The sequence below is a fragment of the Pteropus alecto genome, unplaced genomic scaffold, assembly GCF_000325575.1.
Source record: "Pteropus alecto unplaced genomic scaffold, ASM32557v1 scaffold204, whole genome shotgun sequence".
Classification (NCBI taxonomy): domain Eukaryota; kingdom Metazoa; phylum Chordata; class Mammalia; order Chiroptera; family Pteropodidae; genus Pteropus; species Pteropus alecto.
The window spans coordinates 1,692,535-1,706,886 of NW_006435766.1; the positions used below are offsets into that span (position 1 = coordinate 1,692,535).

General features: G+C 33.9%; 1 protein-coding gene across 6 annotated transcripts in view; it reads right to left on the bottom strand.

Annotated features, from left to right (window-relative positions):
- Positions 1-5,205: 5,205 nt before the first annotated feature.
- Positions 5,206-14,352, bottom strand: part of CUL2 (cullin 2) — a 93,834-nt gene continuing 84,687 nt past the window's right edge. For all 6 annotated transcript variants that reach the window (XM_025046408.1, XM_025046407.1, XM_025046406.1 and 3 more), the window contains 4 exons: positions 10,250-10,452; positions 8,232-8,333; positions 6,778-6,894; positions 5,206-5,796 (listed from right to left, as the gene is read on the bottom strand). In XM_025046408.1, the coding sequence (XP_024902176.1) occupies positions 5,665-5,796; positions 6,778-6,894; positions 8,232-8,333; positions 10,250-10,452 (554 nt within the window). In that variant the 3' untranslated portion in view covers positions 5,206-5,664. The remainder of the gene's footprint in view (positions 5,797-6,777; positions 6,895-8,231; positions 8,334-10,249; positions 10,453-14,352) is intronic.

Below are 14,352 nucleotides of genomic sequence, written 5' to 3' on the forward strand. Positions count from 1 at the left end.
GAGAGGAGATGGAGAAATAGGAACCCTCATACACTGCTGGTGGGACTGCAAATTGGTACAGCCACTGTGGAAAACACTGTGAAGTTTCCTAAAAACTAAGACTTGGTCTACCATATGATCCAGCAATCCCTCTACTGGGTATTTACCCCAAAGACTTGAAAACTCATATCCGTAAAGATATTTGCACACCGATGTTCATAGTAGCATTATTCACAGTGGCCAGGACATGGAAGCAACCGAAGTGTCCTATGATAGATGATTGGCTAAAGAAGCTGTGGGACATATCTACAATGGAATATTACTCAGTCATAAGTAAAGATGAAATACTACCATTTGCAACAACATGGACCTCGAGATAATCATGCTAAGTGAAATAAGCCAGACATAAAAAGTTGAAAATCTCATAACACTTTTATGTGGGATATAAACCTAAAAGCAACAAAGGAACAGGACAAAGACTCATTGGCATGGACTATAGAGTAGTGATTACCAGAGGGTAGGAGGTGGGGGAGGAGAGCGGAGGTAGACAGTGTAAAGGGGGTCAAATATAGGAGGTTAGGGGGAGGGTGAAGTGGGTAACGCAGATCAAATATATGGTAGCTGAGGGAAACTGGACTTTGGGTTGTAAACACACAATAGAATATACAGATGTCAAATGATAATGTACACTTGAAAATTATATAATTGTATTAACCAATGTTATATCAATAAACTTAATTTAAAAATAAATAAAAAATAAAATTAGAAAACAAAAAAGTAGCTCTTTGCTTATCACTTCTGTCCTTTCCTCTGTAGAAGACAAACAAAAACGCCCACTTTAAGAGGCTGAGCCTCTTGGCATAAGAAAGATTGAGTGCTATCCTAGGGGTAATCCCACAAGCTAGTTGACACCTAAACAGGCTGGTTAACAAAGTCACAGAAAATTTACATCTTTTTCCTGCAGCATCAAAGCTCTTCCAAGGAAATTATTGATCTGGCCATAGAGGATAAAATTAGCAACCCAGTAACTTTACCTCTCCCCAAGAGCACTAACTTCAACACAGGCTGTAATTCTCAATTACTGCAACTATAAATAGTAAACAATGAGGAAAAAGGAAACACTATTGAACAAAATCTTAAAAAACATTCCCTTTCTTATTCAAATTCTTTTCCACATGTTGGTTTCCAAGGTTCCTTCCTTTTGCTGATAAATGGTATCGTTATACTTGTCAGGAAAATAAAAAACAAGGATGTATTTCTCCCTGAAGGGCAATATTTAACTAGTAGTTGACAAAGATTTGTGAATATAAGAGATAATCAGATGACAGATTTCCTTTTGGCTCACTTACCCAACTTCTACATATGTGTCCTTGTCTCAAAGTGGGCTGACAAAGATACCCACTAGAGTTCTAGGAAGACAAATCCTAGAATATGTGTAAACAACTAAACATTCTCATCTCTTTCATTTTTATGTTTATGACTTAAAATGTATGTAATATATTCATGTGGTAGAAAATTTTTCTAATTGCATTTAATCTGAACATTAATTCACAGGCTACAGGATCAGAGAAATGAGATGGATTAAAAAGCCTCTATGGATTGGTTTCTAAGATTCACGACTGGAGCATCTATCCAGTAGAGATCAGACACCTCCTGCTCCACTCAGTTATCTCAAAAGCACATCAATTGCAAGGTGTCTGCAACCAAGCCCATATGTTCCTTCTCCACGCTCATCCTCAGCCAGGGTTCCCCTCACTCACCGAGTGGCATTAGTTGTATAAGACAAATATTGGTGTCATCTTTAACTCAACCCTTTCCTCATTCACACAATACATTCCAATCCATTATTAAGCCATGTCAATTTGATCTACCTTATCCCTCCAGGATCGCTGCTGCCACTCATGTACCCACTCACCTCCTATCAAGGTCTAACCCCACATATCCATAACTGGCCTCTAGAGTCTGATCTTCATCTAATGCTGGTTATCTATCTTCCACTAAAATTTACAAATAGTATGACATAGTTAAAAAATATCAAAGAAAAAATGTAAATGTGTACACTATAAAGCATAAAATGAATATTCATGCACCTACCACCTGTTAAAAAAACATCAATTTTTTTATGCAAATATAACTCCCCTGCAGAAGTCCACATAATTCGGCCATAAAGGTTTTTGGATTCTTAATTCCTGGCTGCCGCTTACTTCTGGATCTTTGCTGTTATTTGTGTTTAGAATATGCTCTCCTGCCTTCGTTTTCTGTCCTTTTATCCTGTCTTATGCAACCTTCCTCAGAATACCCAGGATTTCCCTTCATAAATACTGACATTTGGAATGACATTTATGACTGTGACAAGTCTAAAAGCTTTATGTGGGCACAGATTGTATCTTTTTGGCTTTTCATTGCAGCAATTGTACCCACACAATACCCTGGCACGTTTGTTAGATGACAAAAAAAAAAAAAAAAAAGGTGAATCATCTGAGTTATAGATGGAGGGCTGGGGAAGGAAAAAGCCTTAGAATTCCCTAGGTAGTACAGTCTTTGCATATGAAAATTATTTTTCTCCATCAGTGAATCCTACCTTTAATGAACTCTAGCCTATGAGTTATATGTTTTATATAAGGATTGCCTAATTTAATTGCTTAATTAAGCCTTAGATATGCTTCATTAACATACCAATGTTCTACCAGTGGGCCTCTCCATACTAATTTTCACTCACTTAGCTATGGCCCACACACAATAGTCTATAGGACTAGTATTTTAGAAGTTCACATATTTACACTGATCTTGCTCAACTAAGAATTTGTCCTAGGAACCAAAAATTAAGAGCGCAATAAATCATCCATTGTTACTACATAGCTCAAAAAATTTTAACTGAAAACAGATTTGCATTAAGTATATATATTTGAAATAAATGTTCTATAGTTGTACATGTGAATGTAAAATATTAAATTCACAAGTACCCTTTGCCATGAATCAGCTGTGAGTCATGTCATTTAACCATGTATATTTACATCTTAAGTATTTTAAGAAAACAAAAATATGAAGTTTATTATCACAAATTATTTAATAAGAACACATTTTTTCCCCCTGAAAAGTCAGGAAAAACTATTCTTAACATATAAAATGAAGTTATTTCTATGTCTTACAGGTTATACTATATATAGAAAGACTGCATTTATTTGGTCCACAGCTTTGACTAGGATTAAATTCAAGTTCTGCAGTTTCTGGCAATGATTCCTGAAAAACTCCTCTCATCTAGTTTCCTCATCTATGAAAGAGAGGAACATTGCCTAGTTAACAAGATTATCTGATCAAACAAAACAACATATGTGGAAGCACCTGTCAGTCTGTGCTCAATAAAGGTTCAAAAAATTAACAGAAATTTTATAGAACTAGAGGATATACAGGTTACAAAATCCTATAGGTATACTAAGTTATACATAAAGTAAAACACAAACCTCAGAGTATCTATTCTTTTGTTTACATTAAAGTAAACTGTCATAAAATATCGGATTAAACTCTAGAATAAGTCTGTACCTATGGTAGCAATTAAAATAACTGGTTTCAAAGAGAAAGGATGGAGTATTGACCAGAGCTGCATGCTATCTGGCTGTAAATTGTATCACAGGCTCAGACATGTTAACTCCTTCAGTATTAATACATTTTTTAAAACCTCTGAAAGTTCTGCTCACATTATTTTTGGTTTTCTGAGATAAAGCACAAAGAACCCTCTCCTTTCCTTCCTCTTCTTTCCATTTGAAGCTCTGACTCATTCTGCCCACAAGTACTAGGTGTTGTACGACCTACTCTGAGCTGTGTGCTCAGGTCTCCTGTAGTAATGATTTCAACTACCTGATGCAACTTGAGAATGATGGCCTAAAGTTCATTCTAAACACTGTTCCCTTTTGGGATGGTGACTTGGTTAAATGCATCTGTCCTCTTTTCATGCACAAGCATATCTTTAATATATTTCCTTTCAGATAAAATGGGAAAATGATGTGATGAAAACCTGACAGTCACGTCTGTAGACCTCAGCACAGGTATTGTCCATTTTTCAATATATTTTCTTGACAATTAGATACCGGGATAAGACTTGATTTAACATTTATAGATATTTAAGAAAAAAGGAATCAATTTGGAAAACTTTATCAACAAGTTATCAAAACAAAGATTTGTTTTTTGACAGTGAAATGTACATTATATGGTTTGCCATTATTTCCTCTCTAGAAAGGTAAAATGAGTCATTATAAGCTCAGGTATTTTAAACACTTAAGAGACGAGTTAGGAAAGGTGCAACTGAAGAAACCAACTGTAAAAGCCATTTTTATAATAATAGGAGAAATTTGAATATAGACTACATATTAGATGATATTAATTACGGTTTATTTGTAAGGTGTAATGTTGTTTTTTACTTTTTTTGAAAAGGCCTTAACTGTTAGACATAAACCAAAGTATTTTAAGTGAAATGATTTATGTAGAATATACTTTAAAAGATTCCAGCTTAAAAAAAATTGTGTGTATGTATTATGGTGGTGGGGAAGGTAGGGTAAATAGATAAAAAATATGATAACAGACCAGAGTATTCTAATACTGCTGTTGACATATTTAATAAACAAAATAATGAAATTTCATATCTCTATATAAATGGCACCTCAAGTAAAATACTATATTTTTTAAAAAAAGGTTTTAAGTTATGCATTGCTAAAAATACTGTGACTTATAAAATGTTAGAGGGGTATAAGGGTATTAGGTAGGTAGAGGTATAGAAGGGATAGACAGGTATCACAGGAGCCCCTACAACTCAGAAAGGTAGAGGGGAAGGCAACGGAGCTGGGGGCAGTAATCTGTATTAGAATTAATGTATTATGAAAACAGAAGAAAGATAACTTTTGAGTGAAATGCTCTTTCTATGCCAGATTTAAAGTCACCACATATTCCCCTTATACTCTGTTTCTGTGGTATATCACATCACCAAAAAGTCTTGATGGAATTAAATCCTCAATATTCAAAATGCTCATATCCAATGTAGTTCTAATCCTTAAAAAGAAAACATTCTTTATGCTAAATGCATTTTTATGTATTCAAGAACAATAATCTAGACATTTTCAGTAGGATTTAAGTAGGAGTACAAGTGAATTAAACCATTCAGATAAAAATGCAACTAAAGCTGCTCTGATCACTCATGAACATTTATATATATATTATTTAGTGTGACACTTCATCCACATAAAAAAGGCATTCTACTTCTTTATTTTTTTATTTGACAAGCAGCAATATCATGTTTGTCATTTTAATGTAGATACAATTATTAAGGTTATCTGTCATATTACAATATTTAAGTTTTTATTTTATGTCCTTTAAGATACATTAAAAAAAAAACACATCAACTGCAAACGTGAAGGGGAGAAAAAGCATGGTACCCAACCAAATTTCCACATGTCAGCAATACTTCACTCATTCTTTTAATAAAGTTTTAAGAAATGTCATAATGACATGAGCTTGAAATATCTCTAGGCATTTTCTCTGACGCTCATGACGTGGCACTGGTGATGTTGTAAACAGCAGAAAAACAGGGGCTGCCAAATGACCAAATTATGGAGGCACAGGCCTGCTTTTTCCCACAGGAACACGCCAAATGGTGATGGCAATGATCTTCTCACATCACACAGGAGGAGAGCGACATCACGCTACGTAACTGTATTCATCTGCTGATGCTTGGCTGCGTTCAATGTACTGTTTGTCTATCAGCACTTCAATACACTTCTTAATCATGCTGATACTAGGATTAAACCTAGCTCTTGACTGGCTAATCACCTGTGTATAAGAGACATGGATGTCAAACTACTGCTAATCAATTAGTTATAAATAATTACTTTTAACAAATCAGCTATAAAAGTACCCCAAATTTACTGAGATTTCATCAAACATATCTACTCCATATAGGAAAAATATACTCAATAATTATTAAATTATATTAATTTAATCAAATAAAATCTTCTTAAATGGATGAATATGATATATCAAGTAAGTGAGTACCATAACAATATTAAAATTTTTAAACTCAGGGCAGTGCACGAGTAAAGAGAAAGCATTAGGTCGATTTTGGCATGATGACCGAAAAGAATCTTTTATGCAAAGTATAGAAAAAGCCTAATGTTTATGTTGTGAAGGAATTAAAATATAGAACATAGATATAGCAAAATCTAATATTCATACATTACTAAATTAAACTATAAACTAACCTATCCAAATACTCACGCAGCCTCATGCCTCCATATAACCCCTACTCAACTCAGCTCTCAGCTGAGGTGACACTTTCTCAAGAAAGCCTTCTGCAGCATCACAGTGCTTTATGCCTGTTTATAGTGCATGTGACTAATTTAATATTTACTTGCATATTATTTCAATAATGTAGCTATTCTCTATTACACCGTGAACTCCAAAAGGCCAGGACCCCATCTTGCTTTTGCTCTGCATTAAATCCGCAATGATAAGCACAGTACTCTATCATGTGGTAGACGATCATGTACTTAAAGAATACATGAATATTTTAATAACTGGAGAAAAGATTCAATAAATTGGTAAAGTTCAGACTTTTAAACTCAAGCCAAAGCAAATCTGAATTGAATATTAAAATAATTAGTGAGTATTGTTCCCAATAAATAATAAAGCATTTCTTTATGGTATTTAGGAATCATACTATTTCTGTATCGTCTTTACAAAGAAACATTCCTAAACTGTACATTGGTAGTTCCCTGTACCCCAAGAAGTCTTGAGGACTTTTCCCCCTTTTACCTCTTGAATAAGAGCATTATGCCGAAGTACTTTTCGTGCTTTCATGATACGAACTATAGCAGCTTGGAGATACATTTTCCGGTCCTCATCTACAGCACTTCTAGTCTGTTCCATTTCCTGTTTTATGAGGGGTGGGAGAAGGGGGTCGGTTAAAAAGACATTAAATCATAAAATTTGTTCTTAATTCATTTTATCAGTGAGTATAAATAAATTATCAATCAATACTGAGCATCAAATTACAGTTATTATGTGCCCAATATCACATAACAATTACCAAAAGAATATCTACAGTGAGTTGTATATAACTTGCTGGGTTAAAATTGGAAGGTTATTTAAAAAATTAATACTATTGTAAACTGTATTCAGTGAAAATAGGTAATAAAGTAGAACTTAAATGACACGGAACAATAAATTGTCAAGACTGTTGTCATTTCATTGAGTACAGACTCTATATCACAATGCTTTTAGATGCTTTAGTAATTGGCTCCAAGTGCATTATGGATCAGGCTTCAAGGCTTAGAGTTGTGGAGGGTTCTTCTCAGGCAGAGAAGCCAGGAGGGATGGGCTAGAAAGGGCATATCTCCACGGTGCTCAAGGAGACAGCAGAAGCAAGACATGCAAGCAGGTGATAGCATATAATAGGGGTCACATAACAGCTTTTCAAAGATAAAATACAACCCATATATTACAAATTATTATTCATTAGTCTAGAGATAAATAAAATCTCAAACATTTTAGGGTTCATATTAATAGCAATTAATTAACATTCTTCTCCCCATGGGAGATTAAGTTCCTGGAGAGGGCCTGACAGCTTACATACATCCACATCCTGTCCTAAGCCTGGGACAGAGTGGGACATAGGTGGCAATCGGGAAATCTAGTGACATGAACAGGTAGGTTATCCCAGAACAAAGCAATAACCACTGCTAAGTTAAAAGAATCAACAGTACACGTTTACTGTGCAAACTGGCCCATCTGGTAGTCTAGATCCCACTCCATACCTACTAGATCACAATTTGTGTTTGAAAAAGATCCCCAGGTGGTTCATTTACACATGAAAGTCTGAGAAGCATTTTTAAGAATTTTTCTTTGAAAGAAATGTGTTGTAAAACTTTCTCCTATTTTACAAATGAAAAATACAAGAGATTATATTACTATTCAAGGTAGGAATTTTTAGAAAGATGCTAAGCAGAGCAGTACATTTTAATATAGCTTAAGAGCAAGTATGACTGAATTGCAACACCCTTTTTCTTAGATACCCATGATACTACTGTTTTTAAACCTAAAATACCGGCAGAGGTTTTGTTTGTAAGATCAGTAAATGCAAAGAATAAACCGGAAAAGATGCATATTATTAATTTTGATGTACAAAGTTTTGCAACATCTCAATGCTACCACTTGCAAAGTACAATGCTTAAATATTTCCAAAAGAAGTGACATTGAATAGCACTTACCTGTGGTGTGTCTTTCTGCATCGATGTAGTAATTTTAAATTTTGTTCTTTTACTGCTGAAGTTCATATTTAATGAAAATGAAGATTCTGCATCGATATCTTCCTACGATAAAAAATCATCCATTTATATTTACAAAAAAATAAAATTATTACATAAGAATGCATTTGCTGTAACATTCTATGAAATTAAATACTAACCAAGTAAAAAATCCTGAATTCTCATAATCTTTTTCATTATAAAGATTATTTAAGAGAAAAATAATTGTCCTCTGTCAAACAGAAAACGATTCTTTTCTAATTTTATACTTGATAAAATTTTAATCAGTTTAGATTAAATAAATAAGCTATTTTCTGGCCCAACTATTATATATATTACCTTTAGAAAAGACAAAAGAGTCAAGCTCATTGGCCTAACAAAATTTAAGATTTTTGTGAAATACCAATCTCTTCATTTTTCCATCACCCCATTTTGAAAAACTGAATCAAGTATTTTTTTAATGCTGCAATACCAAAATACCAATTATAAATAACATGACTGTAGAAGCAAGCTATTTCCAGTGGCACACAAGCATCATTTCTCCAAGACTCTGGTGTGATTCATGTTTTATTCACTCGGCCAAGAGCAAGTAGCCTTTTCTCAAGTCAAAGTTTTTAAGCCAGTTTTTGGAATCATAAATTCTCTATCAGGCTTAAGAAAGCCACTCATATCATATAGTGGAATTTCTCCATCAGCAGAATCAAGAAGTACTTGGAAGATAGACTCATTCTCAATAACAATCTACAAAGTTCTAAGGAACTGGTAGATTCATAATTAAAATTTAATGTGCAAACAAACAACCTATATTTATTTTGCATATTTCTGGGCAGCAAAAATAAGATGTTTTAGAAAAATATATAACTTCTTAAACACTTTAACTTAAAGGGTAAAGGGGGTCAAATATATGCTGACGAAAGTAGATCTGACTTTGCAATGCAATAAACAGATGATGTAGTACTGAATCTGACAATGCAATAAACAGATGATGTAGTACTGAATTGTACACTTGAACCTATATAATTTTATTAACCAATGTCAATCCAATAAATTTAATTTAAAAAATAAATAATTTTAAGTTTTAAGCTTAAATTTTAAATCATAATTGCCTTGATTAAAATATTAAGAATATTAATATTTTGTTAAGGTTGTAAAGTCAAAAAAATTAATTTCTGAAAATTAAAAAAAGCCTGATTTGAATTTCTGAATATATGCCATTTAGAGCTGTTCAATTACAGGCTACAAAATGTCATAATCTTAGGGATTTTAGCAAACTGAATTGAGAGAAATAAGCTGTAGGCTATTAACTTTATCAAAATAAAAATGAAACATCATTTACAAAAATTTTTTCTTATAGGCACAATAATTTGAAGCAGGAGATTCAACCCACATCTGCTTTAACCATTTAAATATCCAAGATATACTATAACAACAAAAACTTATTACTAGAAAGTTATGAAGAAAAAGAGGAAGATACTATTGGCTTGTGATTCCTGTGACAAATATTAAAAATATATGAGTCCTGAAATTAAGGGACATGAGACTAAGAGCATTTGGGACAAAGTTACACATGTTAAATATGCATACAAACAGACATCGATAGGCTGTCATTTCCTTCTACAGAACCATATCATATAGTTAAATATTAACTAAACACATGAAAAAAAGAAACCAAAAATATTTATGATAGGCTACAGTTTTAAACCTCAATTTATCAGAATATTCCCAATGGCAATTCAGGAAACTGTCATAGTACAGGACGAATAAAAGCAAACTATAAAGGCTATATAGGCACCAACTTACATAGACTTCTCTGTGACTCCTCCTCAAGTTCACAGCTCTAAGGAGCTGGCAGTAAGGAAGCTGATTCAAGTGCTTTCCAAAGTTACAAGGGCATTAACAATTATAATGTCACTTTTAAAACTGAACATCCCACGAAAAAGCTTTAATGTTTACGATGCTTAAGTTCCTTTAAATTCTCATACCTTTTCTGAATCATGGTTAATCATTTTCACATCAAGTAATGATTTGATTGTTTTTGTCAGTTCCTTTTCATTCATCTGAGTGCTGTCTTGAAGCTCTTTATAGCTGACAGTTTCACTGTTGTTAAAGGCTAGAAGAACTGCCATTTGGTATGTTGTAACCATGGCTACATATGGTTTGCCCAAATAGTTCATTTTAACTTCACCTACAATTAAAACAAAATTGTGACAAACTGATCATTCAAAGAAACATTTCAAAACTGCCTGAATAATTGTTTATTTCTGATATTTTCTCCTGAAGTAAAGAATTCTTAAGTTGTTGGAAAACCATAGTTCAAAAACCGCTGGGGAATTTGAGTTTGCATGGGTATAGGGCACGGGGGGTTGAGGAAAGGCTATTAGTTTTGAGTATGTAGTATAAATCACAGGTAAGCTATCAACTCTATCAGTAGGTTTAAACAATGTCTTTAAATAGTCACTGGAAGGCTAAGACTTAGGCAGAAAAAAACTGTAAGACAGGTTACAGTTTTCCATGGGGATCCATGGAAAAATGGACAAAGAGGAGAGGATATTGGCTTGCTACCAGCAACTGCTTCATGTGCTATCTCATTTGGCCTGTCCCAGGTATGGGTCAATCAGCCAGGGAGGTCTATAAACATACAGGAAATGGCTACCCAGCAGTTCAACTCAATTGCAATTTCTGCCAAAATTGTTAAAATAACATTTTCCTTCCCATCAATTTTCTAGGAGCAGACAGGAATGAGAGGAGAGACAAACAGATTCATAATTTTGTTAAAAACAGTAGAATAAAAATGCCCTACACTCTACACTACCCTAAGAGCTATAAAAGATATAGCGAGTAAAGGCAAACTACAGTTCTGCAAAATCTCAGGGAGAGAACACACTGAAAGGCTTATAACAAACTGCATGACAAATCTGTGTGCACTCTGTAACATGTTAAAAAAATTAATGTAAGTCAAAGAACTGCTTCCTAAAGCAGAAAGTTGTGATTCAGTGATTGTATTTCTCCTCACCCCACCCACCTATCCCTCTCTCCCTCCTCCGTCTTTCTGTCCCTCTGTCCTTGTCTCTCTCTGAGTCTGTCTGTCTCTGTCTCTCTCTCTCTTTCTCTCTCACACATACACACACAAAGAACCTGCACTATTTGACTTAATGGATTATAAACTCACTCAGTGAGAGATTTGGTTTTAGAACTCTATATTTAAATTTAAGGAAGCTGAATTTCACATGAACATTTATCCCACAGACTGTATTCTCCCTGTTAGGAGTAATTAGTAACTCTGACCAAGATTTTGTGTTTCTTTATTCAGTAAGTAATTCAAGATTTTAACACAATGCAATATAAGATATATATATGCCTTACTGTTAAATTGTACATCTGAAACTTACTGGATTTCGTTAACCAATGTCACCTAAATAAATATTTTAAAGAATATAATTCTATTCTCCAATTTATTATCACCACACAGATACCTATTTCAACTTTCATTATACCCTGACTTAGTTCAGAAAAACTGATATTCAGATATATTTTTCAAAATTATTTGGAAACATTAAGAGAAAAATTTCCTAACCTCTGAATTTTAATGAAAAGAGATTTAATACAGTAATTAGAATATTCAATTCACACAAAGAATTTAAGTAAAAAAATATCATTAGTTGTGTACTACTAACAATTAGTATAAAAAGTACTTTAAGGGCTCTTGTCAACATTTAAGTTTGAGAACTGTGGTGATATGCAAAAAAATCACATATACTGTTATATCATTAATCAAATATCAGAAACAAGTATAAAATAATGTATCAAGCACCTTAATGGTTAAATGAGACCGTCAGCCAGCATGTCCCTTGACGGTGTAATATGCTGCTGTGGGTTTGGAAACAGAATGAGTCTTCTGCCACACAACCAGAACCCAGAAAGCATGAGGAGACCGTGTAAGTAAGGAGTTCAAGTATCGCTTACTTATTATTAAGTATATTCTGCAACCTTTAAAAGGAGGCAAACTAGTGAGTTTTGTATTACACCTTTTTCTTGCTGTTTTTTCAATAACTTATCAGGGTCGAGATACATGGACTTCTTTTTTCCGCATCATGCTTTTATCGGTCAGCTCACAGCTGAAAAGACTGGTAAAAAGGTGGAGGAACATGTGGAACAGAAAAGGAAATCCCAAATTTGAATGATTCAGTTAATTACTGCTATGTAAACAGAAAAGGAAAATGACAAAAGAGGTCAACTTGCAGAATAAGTTGACAAACCCTAAGAAACTCCTAACTAGAATAAAACATTCTGATACATACATACTTTAAGAAATAAGCCAATCATAATTCAAGTGGCATTTACAACTAAAGGAGATAAGGATTGGTTAGAACGCTCCTAAATTTCATCCAGGTTACCCTACCCAGTCCCCCATTACCTGTTAGCGCCATAGTCACTAAGGGAAAGTTCTCTTTACAGAAGAATGTCAGCTACTAATTGTTGAATAAATGATAGTAATGAAATTATTGATTCAAGCAAGGATCATCAGTGGATGCTAAAACCATTAGGTAAAGTTGTTCCTCAAAAAGGGCATTCATCTGAGACTTAAGTATCAGCCCTCAGATCATCTGCTAATTGAAAAGTGGAAAGAGTATCTTTACAATGGAGGTATCTGAAGGTCATCACCTTAACCAAGTGACCACCTTTAGTGTTGCTAATAGTGGGACAATCTTTTATATATCCTTTGTTGTAACATGATGAAGAACAGAAGCCCACCTAAGAAGTGTTCTTGCCAATAGTATTTAATCTGAAAATAATCAAACTTTTGGACCTAATTTCTACTTTACAGAAAATATAGGAAATAGAAACAAATAAAATCTGACAAACACAGAATGCTGGATATTCTACAAGACAACTGGCCTGCTCTTTTCAAAAAAGATTGTCCAGAGGGTTAAAGTAGAGGAAAGGGTAGATGGTGGAGAAAGGAAGTGGGAAGACACAAGAGCCAAACACAATTAGTGATCTTTGATTCTTTTAAAACAGGCATCAATCAAAGTTACTGGGAACCATCAGGAAAATCGGAATATGGGCTAGACACTAGATTATATTAAAACCCCTCACCATTTTAGCTGAAGTACTTGAAATCAGTAATGAGAAGAATTCAGTCAGTGATATAAAGAATCACTTTTAAGGTATGTGAAACAATAAGATGAAACTTTCATTTTGGCAAATAGTAACTACCAATACTTATATAATGATTTACAGTTCACTAAGTGTTAACGTGACCTTAACATGCATATTATCTATGTATTAGCTACATGTCTGTGTATTTTCTAATGAAGTGTTATCTCCCTTGAGTTCATCATTTCTAAACTTATCTCTCAGCAACTGACCTGGATTCCTGCAACTTCCTGCTCTGCCACAAATGAAACTTATTTATATACAATGTAACAGTTTCCAAGTTCTGTTATGTGTATCTCTTCATCAAGTTGTTCTCCCAGAATAATTCTATTCAGTGTCTTAGTCATAAATCCAATGGAATTTTCACCTTTCTCTCATTCAGTAACTGTCACATTTAATATCATAGATTGCTTAATTCTTAGAATTCTTATCTCTATTGGTAATACACTCTCAGCAGTCTTCTTTGCCTATCTTGGCTAAGTTATACCCATTCTTGAAAACCAAGTTTAGATGTTATCTCCCTGGAAGCCTTCTCTCGCCAGTAGCTGTTTGCCACTACCATTCTATGTGATACGTAAACCCTGCGCTTGCCTCTCCATTATATTAAAAACATTGTACTGTAATTATTTCCTTGTTGTCCTCCTCCTAGATGTGAGCTTTTTGAGGGCTGAGTCTTTGTCCACTTGGCATTCAGAAGTACTTAGAAGACAAAAAATGGTCTTTGAGTTGATGAATGAATTTTACAAAGATAAAAGATGAGGAGAAAAGCTCAGAGAAGTTAATTTGCTCAAGTTTACACAGCTAGTAGGCTATGTTTTCTGATTCTAAATTCCTTTAAATGCCATTTTATAACCCATCTCCAACAATCTGTGAAGACTTTTGGCTTATAACAAAGAAATACCTGGGAATGTGGAAATGGACTGGGAAA